The 22,837-nt window shown below is 42.0% G+C and overlaps 3 protein-coding genes across 3 annotated transcripts; 1 reads left to right on the forward strand and 2 right to left on the reverse strand.

Annotated features, from left to right (window-relative positions):
• On the forward strand, positions 5,179-8,515 carry LOC8059356. Its single transcript, XM_002456791.2, has 2 exons — positions 5,179-5,594; positions 6,416-8,515. Exons 1-2 carry the CDS (start codon positions 5,320-5,322, stop codon positions 7,791-7,793), a joined length of 1,653 nt encoding a protein of 550 aa, XP_002456836.1. The 5' UTR covers positions 5,179-5,319; the 3' UTR covers positions 7,794-8,515.
• LOC8078729 lies at positions 12,296-13,579 on the reverse strand. Its single transcript, XM_021456969.1, has 2 exons — positions 13,182-13,579; positions 12,296-13,067 (listed from the first exon to the last, which is right to left on the reverse strand). Exons 1-2 carry the CDS (start codon positions 13,257-13,259, stop codon positions 12,795-12,797), a joined length of 351 nt encoding a protein of 116 aa, XP_021312644.1. The 5' UTR covers positions 13,260-13,579; the 3' UTR covers positions 12,296-12,794.
• Positions 15,422-20,350, reverse strand: LOC110433908 (zinc finger CCCH domain-containing protein 12-like). Its single transcript, XM_021456968.1, has 7 exons — positions 20,049-20,350; positions 19,306-19,466; positions 18,332-18,394; positions 17,720-17,839; positions 17,339-17,635; positions 16,700-16,996; positions 15,422-15,957 (listed from the first exon to the last, which is right to left on the reverse strand). Exons 1-7 carry the CDS (start codon positions 20,185-20,187, stop codon positions 15,751-15,753), a joined length of 1,284 nt encoding a protein of 427 aa, XP_021312643.1. The 5' UTR covers positions 20,188-20,350; the 3' UTR covers positions 15,422-15,750.

The following is a 22,837-nucleotide window of genomic DNA, read 5'->3' on the forward strand; positions in this document are numbered from 1 at the left end:
TGAAACCCAACAAAGCACCCGAACAACCGTATGTATCTGCCTCCGTTTGTCGAATGAGGCCTTCAACTTTCATAGATTTCGATTGCTTCTAGAATTCCTGCAACCATAACTTCACCATCTTGATCTTGTCGTCCAAAAACATGGCATCTTCCCTTTTCAACAATACTCTCCATTTATGTAAAAAGGTATTTTTTGTATAAACTTTCATTAGAACTCCCCAGAAAAAGCCTTTTTCAATATTCATTTTATTTCTGACAATATATATAATTTGATTTGGTAATTGTGAAACCTTAAGGGAAGTCAATCATATAAAAACATCTAAGCATTAGGAATCCTATTCCAATCTAGTCCTTTTTTGAAACTAGTCCAAACCATCCTAGCCATAATACAATGAAGAAGATGTGATCCATAAAAAAAGTTTATATAACCCTCTCAATTATACATGATACTACTTAACTCCCTAAACTATAAAACCAGGTTTTCTACCCTCTGAATTTTACAAAATCAGTCAAATAAACCCCTCAAGTGGTTTTGGACGGTAGTTTTGTTACAATGACGATGGTTTTGTTATTTTTATTTATTTATTTTTTTGCTGAATTTTTTAAAAGCACAGTAATTCATAGAAATATTATAAAATAAAAAATCTAATTTTGTTAGACTCTATATGAGTAGATCTACACAACGAACATATAACATGGTATGCTTTAGTACAATTTTTTTTGTAGCTTTAGACATATGAATTATTCCAATTAATTAAGCATAGATCTAAAGCCACAGTAAAAAGTTTGTACTAAAGCATACCATATTATATGTTCACTATATTGATCTACTCATGTGGAGTCCAATAAAGTTGGACTTTTTATTTTATAATTTTCCTAGATTTACTATGATTTTTTAAATATTTGCGAAAATAAATAAAAAAGAAAAAGACAAAACCACTATCCAAAACCGCCTGAGGGGGTTATTTGACCGGTTTTAAAGTTTAGGGGTAGAAAATTCAGTTTTATAGTTCAAGGGTTGAAGTAGTTCATCTTATATAGTTAATTAAAGGGTTATGTAGACTTTTTCGTGTGATCTATGGTTTCTTCCCTCCCATACACAGACATTTTTTTTTTACCCATACACCAGTTCGCAATTTATCTTGGATGGCCATCCACATAAAGATTCTGATTTCCAAAAGAGCCTTATTTTTCCACAACCTTTTCATTCATTTGTTGGAAAATGCCCCTAAAGAGAAGTTGTCGATACATGAATCTGCTAGTTGAGAAGTTATCAGATTTTTCAAACACCCGTTCCTAAGTACTCATCTAAACCATCAGGTAGTACAGAAATATCATCTAGAATAGTCATCGGTCTTTCCCATTCCCAAATAATCCTCGCCCTCCAATTTAAAATGTTCTTTTGGCCTAGATTTTTTGTTCAATAAACCACTTCCTAGGGGAGGATTCATTCGACAAGTACTACTATGTACGTGCAATACGACCTGTGACTTTGTAAATGCATTGCCTCGGATGCCTCTCCCGTTTCAAACATTTAAAATGTAGCCCATTTGCCTAGATGTAGGTCTTGTTTACATGCATCTAAAAATCTAAAATTTTACAAGATTTTCTATCACATCGAATCTTACGGCACATGCATGAAACATTAAATATAGATAAAAAAGATAACTAATTACACAGTTTACCTGTAAATCACGAGACGAATCTTTTAAACCTAGTTATTCCATGATCGGATAATGTTTGTCAAATAAAAACGAAAATGTTACAGTGTCAAAATCCAAAAAGTTTTTGATGTAAACAAGGCCGTAATAGTACATTCTGCTGCAATTTGCGAAGCATATTTTTCTCTTCCAATTGCACCGTTGCATTGCAGGATCGCGTGCAATGCAATTTCACTTTGCAACATGTTTACAACAGCCTATCACTGGCTCGCTGGGACGGTGAGGCGGCCAGATAAGATGAGTGTGAGCATATCTAAAGCTTTAGCGAATTGACTTGACATTTGTTATTGTTTTTAAATTTCTATAACAAAATGCAAAGAATAAAAATAGGTTATCTCTAAGGGAATTGGCATTTGGATTTGACAAAGGATAAAAATAGGAGGTCACCAGGCGCGCGCTTTCCTTGCGCCTGACTTTGCTCGCGCGATCGGGTTTGCAAAATCGTCCACAGCTTAACATTTTTGTCAAGTTTGCTCCCTCATTTGCCAAGTTGCTCAAATTGCAAACTCCAAATGCAAAACCGTTGGATACCTCTTTTGGAGCTTTTTGGCAAATTACTCAAATACAAACCTCAAATGCAAAACCCTTGGAGATGCTCTTAAATGGCTACTTCGAGCCCATTCGCTTGTCTTATAAGCCATATTTTTTTGTTAGTCAACAATAGTTTTTCTTATAATAAGGCCTTGTTTAGTTCACCAAAAAACTAAAAACTTTTTAAGATTCGTTATCACATTAAATCTTGCGGCATATGTATGGAGCATTAAATATAGATGAAAATAAAAACTAATTGTACAATTTGTCTATAAATCACGAGACGAATCATTTAAATTAGTTACTTCATAATTGAATAATGTTTGTCAAATAAAAATAAAAATACTATAATATCAAAATCCAAAAACTTTTTAAAACTAAATAAGGCTTAAATCAGCGAATAATACTTCCAACTGTAACTTTACAGAGCAGCAAGAGATCTGGTGCGCATGATACCTGCATGGGCCGAATCCATCTCGCTTTGCTGGTGTCAGGGCACTCCCAATGCAAGACTCTATCACAGAGTCCAAGACAATTAATTACATATTATTTATAGTATTTTGCTGATGTGGCACCATATTTATTGAAGAAAGAGGTAGAAAAAATAAGACTCCAAGTCTTATTTAGACTCCAAGTCCACATTGTTCGAGGTAATAAATAACTTTAGACTCCATGATAGAGTCTGCATTGTGAGTGCCCTCAGTGCATCGGTCCCCCTCGGGGGCTCTGCCGCTGCAATCTTTCTCCAAAACAATCGTCGGTATCACGAAATTTTAAAATTCTCCATGACATTAAATATTGTGGCACATACACGAAGTATTAAGTATAAATAAAAAGAAACGTATGCTACGGAAACCAACTTTCTGTATAAAACTATAGAAACTCCCACGTGGATCGTTAGATCTAGATTTGATGGATATAACTAATGTGATAGAGATTAGCAATTAACCCCTCCCACTCATCCCTCCCTAATCTCTCCTTTTGCAAATCAAACCCCAGAAGCCCTCCCGTGGAATTACAGTAGCACGTGTGTGTTGTTGGTCTACAGAAGAAAATCAGCAAGCAGCTCTCAAATGAGTTCACGTAATTAGCTTTGTCATGCTTCTAGGAATTACTCAAGCAATCTTTTGAATATTGAGATAAAGTACTAATTTCACTTCTTCCATGAATTAGCTTTGTCAAACTAGATGCTTTTATCTCTTATTGGTCCATAGCTTTGATCTTGCATTAGCAAATTACCTCTGACCGGCCGAACAATATGTTGGCACATGACGTTTCCACGGGAGGGCTTTTGGGGTTTAATTTGCAAAAAGAGAAATTAGGGAGGGATGAGTGGGAGGGGTTAATTGCTAATCTCTAACACATTAGCCATATCCATCGGATCTAGATCTAACGATCCACGTGCGAGTTTCCATAGTTTTCACGGGAAGCTGGTTTCCGTAGCATACACTCCTTAGATAAAAAAATAACTAATTATACATTTTACTTGTAATTTGCGAGACAATTCTTTTGAACCTAGTTAGTCTATGATTAGACAATAATTTTCAAATAAAAGCAAAAATGTTATAGTAGTGAAATTTAAAAATTTATGTGAACTAAATATAATGTTTTCCTAAACGCTAAACGGTAAACAGTCGGTCACCTGCCGTTTAGCCATTATTCGGGATAAACAGTCCATTAAACGGGCTAAACGGTCAATTAAACGGACTAAACAGATGATTAAATGGAAACGGTGTATCATTGTGTAGCGTTTACACGGTGTTTAAACGGTCTAAACGGCGAACAATGACTAAATAAGGCCTCACTAGTGGACGGCAATGACATCAACAGATCAAGGCATGCAGACTCCAAGCTCGATTAGATATGTTAGGCTTTGTTTAGTTCTAAATTTTTTTAGGAGATCGATACTGTAGCACTTTCGTTTGTATTTGGCAAGTATTGTCCAATCATAGACTAACTAGGCTCAAAAGATTCGTCTCGTCAATTCCAACAAAACCGTGCAATTAATTTTTATTTTCATCTATATTTAATACTATATGCACATGTCTAGAGATTCGATGTGACGAGAATCTGAAAAATTTTGCAATTTTTTTTGAACTAAACAAGGCCTTAGACATTCAGTTCAAATTATTTCGTGCAACTAAAACCATCTCGTTGGACTGTTGGAGTACAACTGAACGCTTGTGTTTGTAATCAAATTTGAATTCTACGTAAACCCTGCGTTCATGAGAGAGCATCTAAGCAGAACCATTAATTTATGACTTATTTAGTTCACCCCAAAATTTTAAAAAACTTTTCAAGATTTTTCATCATATCAAATCTTGCAGTATATGTATGAAATATTAAATATAGATAAAAATAGCTAATTACATAATTTATCTGTAATCCATAGTTGAACAATAATTATTAAATATAAACAAAATTGTTATAGTGTTAAAATTTAAAACTTTTTGATCTAAACCAGGCATTAATCTGCCAAAGAACCCTAACTGCCAATGTCATGGTCTTATCATTACAGCGTACAGGCATGTTACGCCGGAGGCAGACGTGACTGATCGCGTGACCGGAGACGCATGCACCCGTCCACGGTCCCACCGCTCAGCGGCGCGGGGTGCCGCGCGTGGTCCCACTTGTCACGGTCACTCGCCGTTACAACCTGTCGGTGCGCGGAGCGGACAGGCTCTTTCCCCTACTTCCCACCCGAAAACCAAACCACAGCTCGCTGCGCCACTCCCTAATTAAGGCCCCACTAATGCCACCTCCTCTCCGCTAACCTCCAAATCACAGGCTCACCTACACGTGGGACCCTAATAAGGAGGTCCCACACGTCATCGGGCTTGCGTCGTTTACTAGGAGTGGCTGATCCCCGCCGCAGGAGGTGTCAGTGCGGTCAGCAGCTTTAATACGAACGGCCTCCCTCCCGATGGGGGAAGAAAACGAAACAGAACGGCCAGTGGAAGCCGCCGTGCCGAGGCGGACGGACACGGTCGGAGGAATGCGGCGACGAGTGGCGTTGCCGCCGCTGTAACGTTAGCTAGCTAGCCGCTCTGCTCGGAGGGAGGAGGCCAATGGGGGTGTGGAGGGAGGGCGCGGGGTGGTGCTTCTGCTCCGGCGGTGGCGGCGACGACGGGGGTAGGTCGGAGCGGGTCAAGGCGGCGATCTTCTCCGCCAGGGCCTCCGCGCTGGCGGCGGTCCGTGCGCAGGGGCATCATGGCAGCGGGCTCCTGATCCACCGGAACCTGCTGCTCACCACGCACGGCAACCTGCCCTCTGCGGCCGCTGCCGAGGACGCCGACGCGCTGCTCGGTCACGGCCACCTCGCCGCGCGGCTCGAGCCGCACAGGTAACATGACATCAATGCTCGTTCCTGCTGCCGTCTGGATCACCGCGCTCTTTTTTCCCCTGTTCCTGCTTGCGCGTCTGTGGGAGCGCGGGGGGCTCTGGCTATGGAAAATTTTTTTACAGTGATTGCAGTGTGATTAGCCTGAGATCTGCCTGCGGCCGAGCAGGCATGACCGGTCGCTGCCGAGCGGGGCCCCACGCTGTGGCATTCCGCATTCGTCGGATTTGTCGGTGGTGGTGGGCGAGCTGTTGCTGGAGCTCATGATTAGCCCTAATGTGGCTGATTGGGAAAGGGAATTGCTTCTCGACCGTGGGGTTTCTGTTGGGTAGTTAGCAGTAGCAATAGTTGATGTAATGATGGTGGCATGAGTTATATGGGTGCTTACTAGCTGGGCACTGTAAATGGTGCCTTTTGGTTGTGGGAATCGGCGTTGGTAGTTTGGAGGGTTGCGTAGATCTTTCTTGTTTTTTTTCCCCTGAATGCAGTACTGGCCTAAAGTTTCTTTTTTCCCCTTTCCTTGCAAAGGCTTTTATGAGTTATGACACCCACAGGCAATAAGTGGTTCATGATGAAAGAAGCAGCAATCCTGGGTAAAAGTTCAAAGTGCCCTGGTTTTCCCATTTTATGTCATCTCAGATGAACTTTGCTGCTCAGTCAGAAAATTATCTGAAAAGTAGTAGCACATTGTGATTGCTATATTTATATTATATACTGTTATTGTTTTTGTTTTTTTACTTTGAAAATGAATTCTTCAGCCTTTGATATTTGTTGATTCTGAATCCAGTGTTACGGTCTCTCTGAAATGATTGTTTTTTGTGCAGATTTTTCATCACCAGCTCGATTCTTGATCTTACAATAGTTGGTCTTGATTATACAGAGGGTGACTCGACCCAACAGGGTCAGCAACTTCACTATTTGAAAACAAGCTGCAAACCAAGCCTAGATCATGGAAGTGCTGTGTACCTGCTCGGGCATACAGGGAAAAAAGAACTGGTGATTGGTGAGGGGAAGGTAGTTATTGGCACAGACAACCTCATAAAATTCTCAGCCGATGGGGTGACATGGTGCCCTGGGTCTGCTGGTTTTGATGCCCAAGGGAACCTAGCTTTCATGATCTGTGATCCAATGAAGCTGGCCTCTTCTCCCACTGCAAGATCGTCCTCGGCATCCTCATCCTCATCACATTCATGGAAGAAGGATCACCCAATGCAATTTGGGATTCCCATATCTGTAGTTTGCGATTGGTTGTATCAGCACTGGCAGGGCAGCTTGGACGAGGTTAGCAAGCCAAAGTTACCCCTTGTTCGGCTGATGTCCAGCAGGAGTGATCACTCGAGCACCTCGTTCACTCGCCGTCATGTGTTCAAGCCTGACGATGAGAATGATGATGCATCCGTTTGTTCAAAGCCTAAACATCAGCAGGCATCAGGAAGCACAGCCACTGCAAGGATTTCACATGAAGCAAATCCTATAGTTGATCTACGCACAAGCAGTGAGCAGGGTATTGCGACTCCAGAAATATATGAATCACCAAGGCAAAATTCTTGTCAGGATCAGAAGAACGCTGCTGCACCAATTCAACTCTTGGACACCAACTTCCCACCGAGGGTTCCAAAGACTATCTTTCTACCACTGCCTCTGAAGCAAATGCTTTCTGATGAGAACAATGTTGAAAAGTCCAAGCCAAAAAATAGGTCGAAAGACAATGGCTTCCCATCAGGGCTGATATGGCACCGTAATAGAGAGGCTGAGTGTAGGGACCCTCCAGTAGCTCTTCGGCATATGGATTGTAGCAGTGAAGGACAGTCGAGCTCGTCACCTGCTGAGATACTGGAGTATGGAGGTCAAGACCAGTACAGCAGCGAGGAGGAAACGATGTACTCAGCTGAAACCATGGAAAGCAGGAACATTCCAAGCCCCAGGGAGAAACATGTGGGGAGGAGCCAGAGCTGTGTCACCTACAGAAGGTGGAGCTCTCCAAGGACCTCATCAGTGCAGAATGGAACCTTGCGAAAGCAGCATACACTGATCCCTGTGCGGAAGACACACTCGCAGAACACGGCTCTGCCACAGAGGAGTCATGACTACTTAAGCCCAACAGTCTCCTCAGCCATGAAGAAGAGGAACTCCATGGAACAGCAGCAGCCCGCAAAGCCTCGACGGAGCACTGTCCAGTCTTCTCCAAAATGGATGTTTTGATGGTTCTATCTATATCTAGTTTTGTGGTGGAAACAATGGAGCAAGCAAATGCCTACTCGGTGAAAACCTACTGCTCCTATGTTTCCTACTCAAAACTTACCTGTAAGTCGATGCTCTCTTCCCTCGGTTCTCTACTTCTCTCTCTGGAATCCTGTGTGCAGAATGGCATGGATAAATAAAGAGAAACGAAAAGGAAAAGAAAAGTAAAAAATCATCACAAAAGGTTACAAATGAAATGTGTTGAAGGCAGCATTTGTGCGCTGCGACAAGGGCTGTTATCTTGGTGTGTAGATTGGATAAGAACTGCTACAGACTCTAGTGTTCAGCTTACAATTTTCAACTAAACATTTTTAATATGTTTTTTTGGGGGTATTTTTCTATTCATCCATAGGCATGGTGACTGTAATCATTTTGTTTGCTACTGCGCTGCGGTCTTATGTACCATGTGTGTCATCCTGAATTAGACCAGGAAATAGGTTGAGAGTTGGCTTTGGCTACCAAGTGAGTTTTTTCCTTTTCCACTTTACCACTTGAAGCAGATACTGCAACAGATCTGAAAGTTGTGTGCAGTGTTGGCTGCGTGTCAGACTATATAGCAATGTAAATAGCTTTATGCTGAATGGCAGAGTTCATTGTGGTCCTTTCCTGTATTAGTTCGGTACTTGAGGAAGGGCTAATTTGGTAATGCTCCAGCTCCTCTTAATAAGGCTCAGTGTTGGCTCTCTCATGAAGCCAAAGCCGTTTTCAGAAACGTTTGACAGAAATGCTGAATGACAGTTCTATTATAATTTGTGCCAAGTTTGTGAGAAGCTGGGAGAAGCCACGTTTTCGTGGCTTTGCCCGTCCAGTAGGAAAACGGCTTCGCCTCCTCTGGGCTGCTTAACAAGATCAGCATTTCTTGTACGCGTAGCATTTCAGATCATTTTGGTGGAAATTCATCAGCGTCCTCTCCCAAAATTTTCTGGTTGAAGGAATTTGGGATTCTATCATGATCAGGCACCTGCACTGCACCATCGGTTTTGCAACGCCTCTGCTTTGAGTAGAGTAGTGACTAGTGGTCTATTGCATGATCTACAGGATTTGCGCAGCTGAAACTTTGCCTGCCAGATTCGGGGCTGGAATCCCAGTGTGATATCTCCATATTTCAAGCGCTTTTTTCTATAAAAATAAACTGATCCCTTTAAAGTTAGTGTATGAATTCTTGTGTCCCACTTTCCTGTTTCAAAAAGTCAACTGATTTCTATATGTATGATTCCTATAAAATTTCCGCACTAATTTTTGATGCCGAAAAAACTCAGAAAATAGGAAGAAATCTCAACATTTGGGCGGACGGAAGAAGGATTTTGGCGCAAACGAGATATTCTCGGCTAAACCAGTAACCTAACCTTGCGGTGGATCGAAGCTGCTTCGTTCATGAATAGAACCTGAACCATGTCCCTTGTCAGTTGTCATTTTGTCAGGCAGTGGAGCCTGTGGCCTTGTTCAGTTCACCGAAAAATCCAAAAATTTTTAAGATTTCCCGTCACATCGAATCTTATGACACATACATAAAGCATTAAATATATATAAAAATAAAAACTAATTACACAGTTTGTCTGTAAACCGCGAGATGAATCTTTTGAGTACAGTTACTCCGTGATTGGACAATGTTTGTTAAATAAAAATGAAAATGCTAGAACTAAACAAGGCCACAGTATCAAAAACGAAAACACATCAAGCACGAGATATCAGGAGTCAAAACTGAGCAATGAATCCAACTACGCATGCATCGACACGGGCTCCTGTCGAGTATCTGTCTCCAGGTTCTGTTGATTCCCCGTGCACATGGAGATGCTACTGCCACTCTGTCCCACAGGGAACATAGCACGCTTAATCATTGTCTATAGGTCGAAAGTGGTTGAAACTTGAAAGACTGGACGCCTTAGATCTATGTAAACAATATTAGTTCTATTTCAATATGTGAACAATTCACATCATCTCCTATTAAATACAATTATGGCATTCATACAATAGTCTTAGTTTTAAGGAAGTTGTGTAGCAACATGTGAGGTATCTTTCTAGTTCTAACCAAAATGTAAATCTGTTAGGACATTCACACGGTGATTTTTCCCAAAACACACTAGAAATCTACACTTGATTGCACTAAGACTAAGAGAGAAGTGCCAAATACAATGAACTCTTTTTTTTTCTCGAGTAATAAGTACAATGAACTTGGAACTGGTCCCTTTGCAGTTTGTCCCTCTATAGATCAGGCCCACCTGCCGATGACTGAAATGCAAAGGAGGCTCATCCAATAAACTTACATGACCTTGCAACCAAAAAATAGCCTTCATGACCAAAGTAACAACCGGACAATAGACTCAATCAGTGCTGAGAAACAACACTTATATAGAATGAAACAAGCAACTCTGACCAATCACAAAGGTTTAGATCCCATTAGGGATGGTTCGATAAACTGATTAAACTCAATCAGTAGAAAATAAATTAATTTTCTAATACAATCCCTTTCAGTATGACACTTTGGACTTACAATTTTAAATAGTATTTAGTTATATCTAGTGAAAGGATTTTTTTTCATAACGATCGAGTGATGTTAACTGTGACTTCATAATCTATTTTATCTTTTATACACATCGATAGGCCAGGTTAGATAAGTTTGACCAACTAAAATCTTAAAATGGTCTACATTTACAATCAGAGGAAGTATCTTCTCATATTAGATGCCAGAGCCCAGAGGTGTCAATTTTCTGGAAAAAAAAGGCCACTTCATTCACCTCAAGATGCAGGTGTCACCTTCACACAAACACATTACAGAAACAAAGCCATGTCTCCGTAGCATCAGTGTGTAATTTACCCAACAGCACAGGCTCAAGCAGCTATGCACATGAATGGCTTACAAGTTACTCCACGCAGAACGGAAAACAAAGGATTTGAGAATGAGATGAGGTCCATGCTAACTTTTGCAGCTTACTGTTGCTTTAGCTGTAATGTAAATGTAGAAAGTCATTAGGTAATGATGGCTGAAGCCTCAAGCTGAACTTTTCGTATCCTCAACGAGATGTCACGCAGGAGTGGACATGTGGCAACGAGAGAAAGAGCAGCAGGGGTGAAGTAAAGATGCATGTTCCAGTACTTCTGCGGCCAACAATCAGAGCTGATAATGTTGTAAAAAAAATCAGAGCTGATAAGAAAAGTTATAACTTGATTACACTTGCGAGATTTGCACGTGGGCTGATCATTTGTCATGACTCATGCGACTGAAAGTTGAAACATCATTTACGCACAGCATAGGCACTATATACCTTTTTCCTTTTGGCGTGTTTGTAGCTTTACACTACCTCCGTCTTAAAATAAAATTAATTCTAAATTCAAACTATCTTAAGTTTGACTAACTTTATATAAAATATAAACATTGTCTAATAACAACAAATAAAAACATTATAACATTATAAAATATATTTCATGATGTCTAGTAGTTTGGTGTCATAAGTATTGGTGTTTTTACTAAATTTGGTCAAATTTAAAATAATTTGATTTAGGACAAATCTGGAAATTGATTTATTTTGGGATGGAGAGTGTATAACTCAAACACCTCGCTGATGTTTTTAGGAAAAGGAGCATTACAATGTGCAAATACAGTAATACACAAATATTAATCTGGAAATGATTTCTGAGTTCTAGCAACATATCAGCATCCCAGCCCAGCTTAATGTTAAAGAGTTTTTCTTTGGGGAAAAAAGATGATGCATCAAATACAGATATTTTGGTAACATGATTTTGAAGCAAACAATAGAATTTTCTCAGCCAACTTTCAAACAAGTTAACTTTGAATCAGGGGCATGTGACGAAAGTTTGTGTGTTCACTCTGCTACGTCGGCAATTAGATACTATCCTCTGTGCAGCAGTGCAGATGCATTTCATCATCAGGAGTGAAGATATAAGTTACAGAAATAAGTAAGCTTCACCAGCAAAACAAAAATTTGAACTCATAAATTTGAAATTCACAGGGCATTATGCAGATTCTTTTTAACAAATTGGCAAGCAAATTATCTTTGAAGCAGGGTAGTAGCAGAATAAATGTGAACTGGTCAGACATAAGGCACACTAACGGTATTTAATCTGCTTGTATTATTGATGTTTAAAATATACCATATATTTCAAAATTGTCAGATCAGAGAAAAGAACATGATTCTTGATGCAGGAGTTATATGACCATAGAAAATATTATCATATTTACGCTTCCAAATGGTTTACTGTGAAAATATACTTCATCATCAACTTAATAATACTTATTCAATATCAATAAATATTAGTATTTTTTATCCATTTAGTCAAACCTAAAACTTTTGACTATTCAGAAAACCGAGAATCTTTTTTTTTTTGGACGAATCGTAAGAACATAGGACCTGTCAAATATCGTGTCATGGCAGAAAAAGAGCGAAGAGGGGAACAGGTACGAGTACAATCCATGTGCTCATAAGATCTGGCCAATCCAGTCAGCATCAGAAAAGGGTTGACATGATGACGAACGAGCTATCACATTACAGGGCACGATCAGGATGGAAGAGCGAGATGGCATCCACTAAAAAGGCACTAAATCCATGCACCTAAACAGATATATTTATTCCAGCTATCAACAAACCACTATGAACAAGTAGCATCCTAATCAGACATCCAATATGTGGCGACAGAAAAACAAAACCCCAGAGCAGTGACCTCTGAATCAACCCAGCCCCCTTTCCTTTTTTCTCAACTAAATCGAATGTAGAAAGCTACACGTAACACAGTGATCACAGCAAAATACTACTAAGTACTAGCTAGAAGTAATAGCGGTTGCCACTTAACTAAGCAGGTGGGGAATTTATACAGATTCGTTACTACCCCACTCTCTCTCTCTCTCTCTCTCTCTCTCTCTCTCTCTCTCTCACACACACACACACACACACTCTTACCGTGACCAAATCAATTGAAATTGAATGAATCCCGCGGCCGCCGTGGAGCTCAGAGGTTGCATCCGATGCACTCGCAGGACTTGGGCGTGAAGGAGCAGTACCCGAAGGGGCGGTTGGGGATGTTGCAGTTGATGGAGTAGCAGCAGGGCGCGAGGACGCAGGAGCCGCTGGCCCCGCCGCAGCAGGTGCAGGGCGCGCAGAGCTGGAAGCTCCCCCCGAGCCGGCGCCGCGTGTCGTTGAGGGCGAGCGCCATGGTGCCGAGCTCCGCCTCCGCGGGGGCCACCGGCACCAGCCCAAGCCGCGCCGCCCCCGGTGCCTGCGCCTGCGCGCGGCGCGACGCAATGTGAGCCGGAATTGCAGCAGGGGATCGAGGCGGCCGGGTGAGGGTGAGGGTAGGGGAGGAAGAGACGCTGGCGGCTGACGTGACGTGACGTACCTGGGACTGGGAGCCGTGGTCGGAGGCCGCCGCGGCCGTGCAGAGGAGCAGGAGGAGGAGCGGGACCGGACTGTGCATCGCTGCTTCGCTCTAGGGTTTCGGTGGTGGCGGTCCGCTCGGCGCGGCGCAGTGCAGGCGGAGTGGGGATTCGGAACCGGAGGAGTGGAGACTGGAGGGAGGGAGGGGAGGAGGGATCAGGAGAGGGGAAACTCACAGCTAGTAGAGCCAAGTGAAGTGAAGATGTAAAAAGTGAGACGGGCGCGCTCCCTCTTTTCGGAGAAAGCGAGGGGCACGGCTCGGGATGGGAGATTTGGAATTGGAAATCCACCACCGCCCTCTCCCGTGCGCAGGCAGCGCACACGCTGACACGCACCAGCTGGCGTCATGGTCTCGTCGGATCGCACGGCCGACGGTGTGGTACTGTGGTGGCGTTTTTGGGTCAAAATTGTGAGTGGATGTGGATGCCGGATGGTAGTGGTAGCTGGAGGTGGGGCTAGCCGTGGCCGACGCAACGGGCACGGGCACGGGCACGGGCACGCACCGGGGCCGAGTACTCGAACCATGTGTAATTGGGGCCGTTTGGTCTTCGCGGCCTCGGCACGGCTCCATGCCATGCGCCAGAGTTTGTGGGGCCCTCAAATTTTATGTGACGACGAAAAAAGCACGTCACACTTGTGGTTAAAAATAGTATTAAAGTCTATAGAAAGATTTATCACGTGACAAAGTTAGATACTCAACTAATCACTGACCTTGCATGGTGTGACAACTTGTGGCAGCCTTCACTATGGCGTGGTTGGCCAACTAAATTTAAGTTACACCAAATCCTGCTCGGTCGCTCCGCCACCGCCGGTCCAGTACTCCAGTCACTGCACAAACCAGCCAGAGCGTGGGACCAAAGACTAGTGTATTAGAGCAACTCCAGCAGGACCCCTACTTAACCTCCAATAGCTAAATATGGGTGACCAGGCTAAAAACATTACTCCAGCAGGGCCTCTACTCCATACCCCATATTTGGCTGGGCACCCATATTTCTCCCCCAACAGGACAGCCCCCATCCTCCATCGCGTGTCCTAGCCCCAGCGTATGCTCCCTCTCTCTCTTCCCTTGCATGTGCATGACACCCTACCGTAACCGGCTCGATGCTCTAATTGTGTCCCTATCCAAATGAAGAAGAAAGAGGAAGAAGAAAAAGACAATGACGAGTGGGTTCCTTCTGTCATTCTCTCTGGAATAGGTTTGGAGGCTCAAATTTGGGTGCTACTGTTGGAGTTGAAGCAAAAAAGTGGAGCCCCAAGAAATAGGGGGAGCACCCAAATTAAAAGTAGGGGCTTAGTTTTGAGGGCTACTGCTGGAGTTGCTCTTACACGTTGTTTTATTTACACAGTAAAGCCCTGTTTGAATGTAGTCGAATTCACATCAATCCACATGTGTTGAGATGGATTGGTGTGGAACTTGAACTAAATTCCACCCCAATCCACACCAACACACATGGATTGAAGTGAATCCGACAACATCCAAACAAGGCCTACGGAAAGAAGATCACCCAAGACATTCCTCGACCCATCGTCCCAGCCGATGATGATGCGTCTTACTCTTACAGTGTATCCCAATGGGGTAGATAACATGCTTTATTGTGGACAGATCGTTCGGCCTCGGTTTGAACTTTGTAGGGCATGGTCAAATACTCAAATTGCATTTTTCGGAAACCAACCACAGTAGATATATGGCTTCATACAGATACGGGTCAGGAGTCGGAGAGCGAGGCAGTTAAGAAAAAAAGATGAGAGGAGTCGAGAACTCGAGAGTGAGGGCCTGGCCCACATGAGATCAAAAGAAAAGTCCCTTCGTTTTTTTCAGCAACTTACCATATGATTAAACCTGACCACAGGAAATGTGGCCGGACCAGGTACCTTATCGTGTCCTCATTAATTTCAGTTGTTGGCTTGGCAGGGTGAATTTCACCTCAGAAACGTATGTGCAAACTGATGGTGGCATTTTTCTCAAAACAATAATGACAAAGACGTGACATCGTCGAGTTTATCCTACACCTACCGTATACCTTTTGTGGCTTTGACTGCGGTTTGAGGTCGAGCATGTGCAGAATGTTCCTGGATCTGCACTGAATCGCTTTTGAGTTCATGTCTTGCAAGAAGCCGTAGGCTGGGATACACTGTTCAAATCAGAAAATCAGCATTAACAGATAAAAAGAAATCCCAATATCTGCCTCAACACGAGCTGAATACAGGTTCCAAACAAACTGACGCAATGATATAATTTCAACTGCACACCTGCAGGCCTCAGGTCCTTCAGGGGATTTCCTACCTCATCAACTGTTAGGAACCATAGGTGCAGGCGTGAAAATGGTATTTCTGCATCTAAAGTTTATTCGGTTCCAAGAGTTATTCCCAAAGATCTGGATTAACAAAAAAAAGGGGGGGGGCTGTACATCTCCGGTAGCAACTCAATTTACAGAACTTTGATCCCGGCGGGAAGTTAGGAGAAACATTCACAGCGCCTGAGGCAATGCCGTGGATTTTATACATCAAAATAGGTCAAGTGAAAAAGATGCCTAGGACGTATATCCAGAAGCGGATGGGGATCCCAGAAGGCGTCGCGCCATAGGTACATTAGTTGAAGCAGATGCAGGAGAACCAGACGCAGAGAAACCATATGCATAGACTCCCATTGGAGCAGCCATTGTTGGATGGTCAAATTTACAGTTGGCGCCGAACTTGCAGATGCCATAACGAGAATAGAATTTGCACAATTCTTCACCCTAAAAAACCATTGGACAGTATAATCAAGATGACAGACCATTCAATCAGGTGTAGCAAAAGGACTAGCTAATGCCTATTCATGAGACAGGTTCTATTTGTAAGAAGACATCAGTCTACTTGTCCCTTCAACAACTTTTATGCTACCGAGTAACTAACTAATACCTGTCCTAGCAAATCTGTAACTTTTAACATTGCTCTAATCAGTGTCCAGGCATCAACAATGACGCCTGTAAGTCATAGTGAGACTTGTGGCTCAGCCCTCGAAAGTTTTTTATGATAAATCAGAGCTCAACAAACATAGTAGTATTGTGAATATGCATCTTAGTGTCTTTAGTATGGTGTCCATTTATTGCTAGGAGAATAAATTAGTCACTGTTAGCAGAAATCATGCACTGAAATCAATCATCTAGCTGAGAAACATGATGTATGGAAAATCCTTCATTTTCTTTGTCTGACATGAGAACATCTTTATAAACAACATAGCAAATATTTGATTTTAAAAATTTTTGACTATAGAACAACCAAGCAGTTGCATTGATGCATATTCTCAACGACAATGTGTTTCCACAAGAAAATTTGCTGAGCCTATCCCAAAATGAGATGAGGTAGTACAGAAATCAACATATTCATATATAATTGATATATAATTGACATAAAGTCTAAACAGAGGATCAATATAACATAAACAGTGGAATCCTAAAACAAAATACAACAGAAACAGTGAAGGGTTTAACGACTTACTGGACGTATTGGAAGACCCATTGGACTTAAGACACAATCCGGAGGGGGCAGTGATCTCACCCGGGGATGATGGAACTTGCACACTGCACCAAATTTACAATCTCCTGTCTTCATGTAATATTGGCATTCTGGTTCATCAGGTCTCTCAGGAAATACATTATCTCTCTGCAACGCATATTGAGGCACAGGAAACGAACTGGATCTGTAGGGTGATAGCATTCCCTGATTTCCTGCACTAGACTCACCTTGTTGTGAACTTCCATAAGTTTGTTGAGCCCCAGGTGACTGCAGCTGACCCTGAGAAGATGAAACAGATAGCATTGGGCTCCTTAGAGGCAAGTAAATTCAGCAACTATCAACCCTAAATACGAACTCCAATAATTGATGTAAGATCAGGTTTGACGTTTCAGTGTCACAAATTTCGAAATACATTTGAGAAAATAGATTGCCTGATATACAATTTGCAGAAGATCAAATAAGCATGGGGGAAAAGTTCAAATCAGTACAGACATGCACTCGCTGATCCTCTAGAGAATCTCTTTGAGATAATGTTTGATAAAGTTTTGAATGAAAAAAAATAAATGTGATTGCTTCTTAATTGTAAAAATTAAACTGCATTATTATACCAAATGAACTTACAGGATATGAATTCCAGCTCGGCACTTGAACAAGGCCCTGAGGTACAATCATTGGTGCATAATTTGAAGGACTTTGCCACCTAGGGCTTGGTATAAAAGAAGCTCGTGGAAAAGCCCAGCTTGGCATAGTTCCAGTATAGGACTGTGGACCAGCGCTTGCAGAGGAATGTACGGAAGTATAAATAGGAGAACCACGTGACGAAGGCACCACATTGAAAAGCTCCGGATGGTGAAATTTACAAGTATTTGCATATTTACATTGTCCTGTTTTTAAATAATATGCGCACTCCTTTTCATTCTACAAAAGTAAAGTAGACTTCTTTTCAGCAAAGCAAACAGACATGTAGAAAAGAGGACATATAACTGGCAATGAAAGACGAACCGGGCGGAGTGGATATCCTAATGTGTTTAGCTGCACCCTCCCTGCAATTCCAGCCTTTTCCCTGGGATGGTGAAATTTGCATGTAGGGCCAAACTTGCATGTTCCAGTCTTCAGATAATACTACAGGAAAAAAGTTCAGTAATTTTCAGCTTCAACACTTCACCGCATAACATATAACTCAATAGATTGTGCGATCAAAGACTTAGATCTGGTGAAATATCAAGACTAACAGAAATAGCCAGATGTTTAACGTAAGACTACAATTAAAAACAAGATTGTTCTTCAAAAATCTTAAGACAATAGGTCCGAGTTCTTTTCTAGCTGCATGCATGTGTTCACCAATATGTCTACTACACCTCTAGAACCTTGCACTCTTAGCAAAAACTAAGAGAATCTGTTAGCTGCATTGATATACTTGTCTACATTTTTATTATACAAATTATAATTGAAAGTGTATGGGCCAGATAAGCAATTTCTTAAAATGATCCTATAAGAACCAAAATTCAGTCAGTCAGTGACCATATATAGCACTGTCAACCAAATAAACATTTCCACGAGTAAAGCTCTACGACTCATGTTTTGAAGGACAGAAGAATCAGTTATCATACTTACCTGACACTCTGGCTGTCCCACTCTCTCAGGATATTCTCCTTTCATTCTGGCAGAGGCAATAGCCTAAAATTAAACAGATTCAACCTAACTTGAGAACAGAAAATGGGATATGAAGTAAAAAAACAACAATTAGTAAATAAAGACGTAAATTTGCAAGGAAGCACCAACCAATGTAAAGCATCACTAAAAAACACAAACGTCACAGCCCACAAGAGTAACTAAAAAGCAAACTATGAGACAAACAGCTGCCTCAGTTCTATTAACCTTGCTAATGTGGAATTGGGCTATTCTGGCAGACTCATCAATAAGTCATTGCCACAAACAGTAGTCATAAACTATGCTTCAAAGGTCATGTGAACGTTTAAATTAAATCAGCATCAGCCGCTTTTACGGCCAGCCGAACAGGGACTAAAAGATTAAACAAACAGACAGCACCAGGTCACATGGGACAAATGGTCAAGTGTCTGCCAATAATAGAACAGATAGGCGGATGAGGCAAGGGAAAATAATATACTGATACCCTGAAGGTTAAAAACAGATTTTTCTGGATTATTTTTACAAATTGTGTGATGTGCAACAGACGACATACTTGCGGGTTACCAGAAACTTCAAACTGCAAATAAGACTGACAAGCACCTTACTCAAAACCTTATCATCAACCTACTGGAACCAATACTTTGTATGTTTTCCCACGGAAAAAGGATTAAATACCAATAATGATCATATAGACACATCATCACAGCTTTGCTTTTAAAACATTGCTTATTGCATTGTTATCCGTGATGCAACTGAAACACATCAGAAAGGGAAAAAATCTAAGTGCCTTCGGTTCAAGGATAAAACTTCTTCCAACCGCACATGGTTTATAACAGTGCTGCTAATGTACATAACAAGGATGCTGGATAATGACAAAACATCTGGTGATTCAAAGCAAATATGACATGTAATCAGAGTTTGGAAAGGCGGATATTCACCAGATTCCTATCCGGAGGATGATTGAACCTGCAGCTCATGCCAAATCGACACAATCCAGTCCTGAGGTAGTAAGTGCAGTCAGGTTCACCTGGTCGCTCAGGATATGACCCAGGTTGCATAGTGGCACCGCTGTTCATGGCCATCTGTTGCCACATCCCCTCTGCAATCAACATTGCACATACTCTTACTTTACTTGGTTATAAACCACTATAAGTTATAACAAACTAAGATCAACAAATGTGCAGTGTGAAATTTTCACTTTAGGTCTCTCTGAGAGATGAAACTAACCACATTTCACACCAAAGGTATTCGTGAAACAAATAACAAACTCATGAACACTTTGCAGTGGTTTTAACAAAATCCTCACGAAGCATCCATTGAACCTAGAATCTAGAACAGACGCTAGAAAGGTAGAAACTTTCTAAACTAATAACCGCCTGTCCGCCTCAAGGTGTAACCCAATCCAGTGCCACGGCAAAAAAAAAAACCCCCATTTTTACGCCGACGCGAAGATCACCGCACCATGCTACGGATAACACCAAAGGAATCAGGATTAGCAACCCATGGTTCACAAACAGAGTACTCCAGGCGCAGCCAGTGATTCCACGAAAGAAAAAAAAAACCCCGTAAAAACAGAGCACCTGAGCTTTAACCTACACGGGGAATTGAGCACCGAAACCCCAATTCCCCCAACCGCGACACGCGCCGGATTGCGAGCGGCGAGAGCAGCGGAAGCCCTAACCTTCATAGAGCGCTTCGGGGTCGGGCGAGGACTTGTCGGCAGCGGCCGTGGCGGAGGGCGGGGGAGGCGCGGGTGCGGCGGTGGCGGATACGGTCACCGCCGCGGGAGCGGGTGGTGGTGCCCTTCCGGCGTCGTCCATCGGCGGAGCGCGGCGGCGTGTGCGTCCATCACGCGATCGCGGAGGCGGGAGGAGCTGCTGCTGCCGCCGCCATCCGGCCCGGGGCTCCGGCGAGAGAGGGGAGCAGCGAGTGATCGGTGTGGAGGAATGCAAAGAAGGGAAGAGGAGGGCCCTGCCCCTCGTATATTTATTTCTCTCTCCTCCTTTCAGACGACGCGGTTTGCTATGCTACGTGCACTCGCGCGTCGCTGCGCCTGCGGTGCTACGCCAACACGCGCCGCCTCCTCTTCCTCTCCTCTCGGAGTCTCGTGGGGTTGCTGTACGGACAATCACTGAGGTCTTCCGTTCGATTTAAAAATTCGAGCACGGCTAAAAATGTCGGTAAGGCGTAGGAGTACAAGACTAAGGCCTGTTTAGTTCGCAAAAAATTTTAAAATTTCTCGTCACATCGAATCTTTAGTCGTTTACATAGAGCATTAAATATAGATAAAAATAAAAACTAATTGCACAGCTGTAATTTGTAAGATGAATCTTTTGAGCCTAGTTACTCTGTAATTGGACAATATTTGTCAAATAAAAACGAAAATGCTACAGTAGTTAAAAACCAAAATCTTTGCGAACTAAACAAGTCCTGAGGCAGTACCACAAGTCGTTTTAATAAGGTTTAGATCAAATATTAAATATAAAATGTAAAAAATTTTAAAGTTATTGAGTTTGAAATATGAAAATCACATAAATAGATTTATTTTAAAAATATTTTTATAAAAATATATATATACTACTTTTTGATAAATATTTTTATAAAAATAAAAGATCAAAGTTACACTTTTGCCGACCGTGTTATTGTTCTAAATGACTTTTTTTACAGGTGCGGAGAGAGTATCTACTCCCAGTAGACAAACAGACTGGACGAAACAAGATAAAAGTATGGCTATTAAGATGTGTTCACTTGTGTATCGTTGTAAGAGGAAATATAAATCTATGTCTTAAAACAAATTATTTCTTAGAATTATCTTAGTTAAATTATTTTAAGATTGACTAACTTCAATGAAAACACAACAACATCAGTGACACCAAATAAGTGTATTATAAAAAGATAATTCATAAATTATCTACTTGTATTAAATTGGTGTCATAGGTATTGGTATTTTCCACTCTTTCTATAACCTTGAACATATTAAAATAGTTAACTTAAGATATAGGATATAGGATATAGTATCTATAAGTTGATTTAATTTAGGACGCATTTAATACAACACATACTGGATGTTTGGATCTCCTTATAAATCACTTTTTAAAAAAGATGTTTTACCATCAACTTTAGATAAACCTGTTTGAAGTGGGTATTCTATTATTGATCGTAGTCACTCTCACTGTTTTTCTTTGGAATCAAATAACAAATACACGTATTTGATTGCCATGCAAACGGATCATTCTCGTCAAAGCTAGTTGGTAATGGGCTAACTTAGATGCAAGATTTGTGGCCAGAGAAACGCGCTTAGCTTATGCAGATTTTTATAAAAAATGATTAGGAATACAATTTAGTAAAACTTGATATTCTGAGTTTATGGCAACTGTCTTTACTCATCTCAAAGTTAGTTAGAGAAAACAAATAGTGTTTTCTGAGTAACAAACTAAAAATGGTAGCTAAGGGTTCTGATTTTCACAAAACTTAAGATTTAAACAACCCCACGTACCAAATAAAAAACACCCAAGTATGGCCATTCCCTTATGTTGTCATGCAATGTATGTATGATGTATCATTGTCAATTTACCAACAATTATAAGTATTGATAACTTTATTAAAAAAGATAGCAAATAAGTTGAAACGGATATCGATTTTATATGAACTACGAATTTCAATAAAACACTTATAATTAAAAAAGCATGTTGCTACATGTCTCTATAGTCAAAGTGACAAGTGTCACCAAATCACTATACTGTCGGTCTTGCATCTTAACTCAAGCACATGCAAGATTGCACACACAATGTCACTTAACAAAACTTCAAGAACCAACTAGCATCAAACGGGTGAAAAAAGAAAGAAAGAAATGAAACGCTCATATAAGTGACATCGTGCACAAAGAGCCCATGAGCTTTTGACGCGTGCATTTCCGCTGCCTCTCTCAGTCCCTGCCCTGGCACGGTGGTGCGCCTAACAATTTTGCCACGCTCTTTTGTACGCGTCCCGGCGGTGCGGGGCTGCTCGTTTCTGTCTTTTTCTTTTCCATTTTCCACTCTCTTCTGCTCGTGGCTCCGGCTTTTGTGCTGCGCGCTCGCTCGCTCGTCGTCCCCTGCCCTGCCCTGCCCTGCCTGTGCCTGCCCATCTTTTTGTTCGGGTGTGAATTGTGAGGAGAGGAGCGCAGAGCATGCGACCGGGGTGACCTCAGCCAGTCGTTTCGGCTTCCCCCACCGTCCGTCCCCTTGAGTTGAGACCCTTTTCCTCTTCTTCTTTTGCCTTCTGGCTAGCCACTATCGATCATGCAGCGTATCTTCCCCCCCCCCCCCCCCCCCCCCTTTTTTTTTTCTTTCTTTCCAGTTTTCTCCCTGCCCCTCCCACTCTCGTCTCGTCTTGCTCGCTCGCTTTCATGGTCGTGGGCTCGTCGTGGCCACCGCCCACCGACCGCTTTGGACACGGAGCCAGAAGCGCTCTGCCCCGCCAGCCCGGTCC

Source organism: Sorghum bicolor, chromosome 3, assembly GCF_000003195.3.
Source record: "Sorghum bicolor cultivar BTx623 chromosome 3, Sorghum_bicolor_NCBIv3, whole genome shotgun sequence".
Lineage (NCBI taxonomy): Eukaryota > Viridiplantae > Streptophyta > Magnoliopsida > Poales > Poaceae > Sorghum > Sorghum bicolor.

Bases quoted from the DNA above. Each gene is read 5' to 3' on its own strand.
- LOC8078729 (XM_021456969.1), bottom strand. From the start codon at position 13,259: ATGCACAGTCCGGTCCCGCTCCTCCTCCTGCTCCTCTGCACGGCCGCG. The intron at 13,068-13,181 runs GTACGTCACGTC...CGCCGCGCGCAG, and splicing joins ACCACGGCTCCCAGTCCCAG to GCGCAGGCACCGGGGGCGGC.
- LOC110433908 (XM_021456968.1), bottom strand. From the start codon at position 20,187: ATGGACGACGCCGGAAGGGCACCACCACCCGCTCCCGCGGCGGTGACC. The intron at 18,395-19,305 runs GTGAATATCCGC...GTTTAATTTTAG, and splicing joins ATCCTCCGGATAGGAATCTG to GCTATTGCCTCTGCCAGAAT. The intron at 16,997-17,338 runs GTAAGTTCATTT...TCATCTTCTCAG, and splicing joins CGAGCTGGAATTCATATCCT to GGTCAGCTGCAGTCACCTGG.
- LOC8059356 (XM_002456791.2), top strand. From the start codon at position 5,320: ATGGGGGTGTGGAGGGAGGGCGCGGGGTGGTGCTTCTGCTCCGGCGGT. The intron at 5,595-6,415 runs GTAACATGACAT...TTTTTTGTGCAG, and splicing joins GCGCGGCTCGAGCCGCACAG to ATTTTTCATCACCAGCTCGA.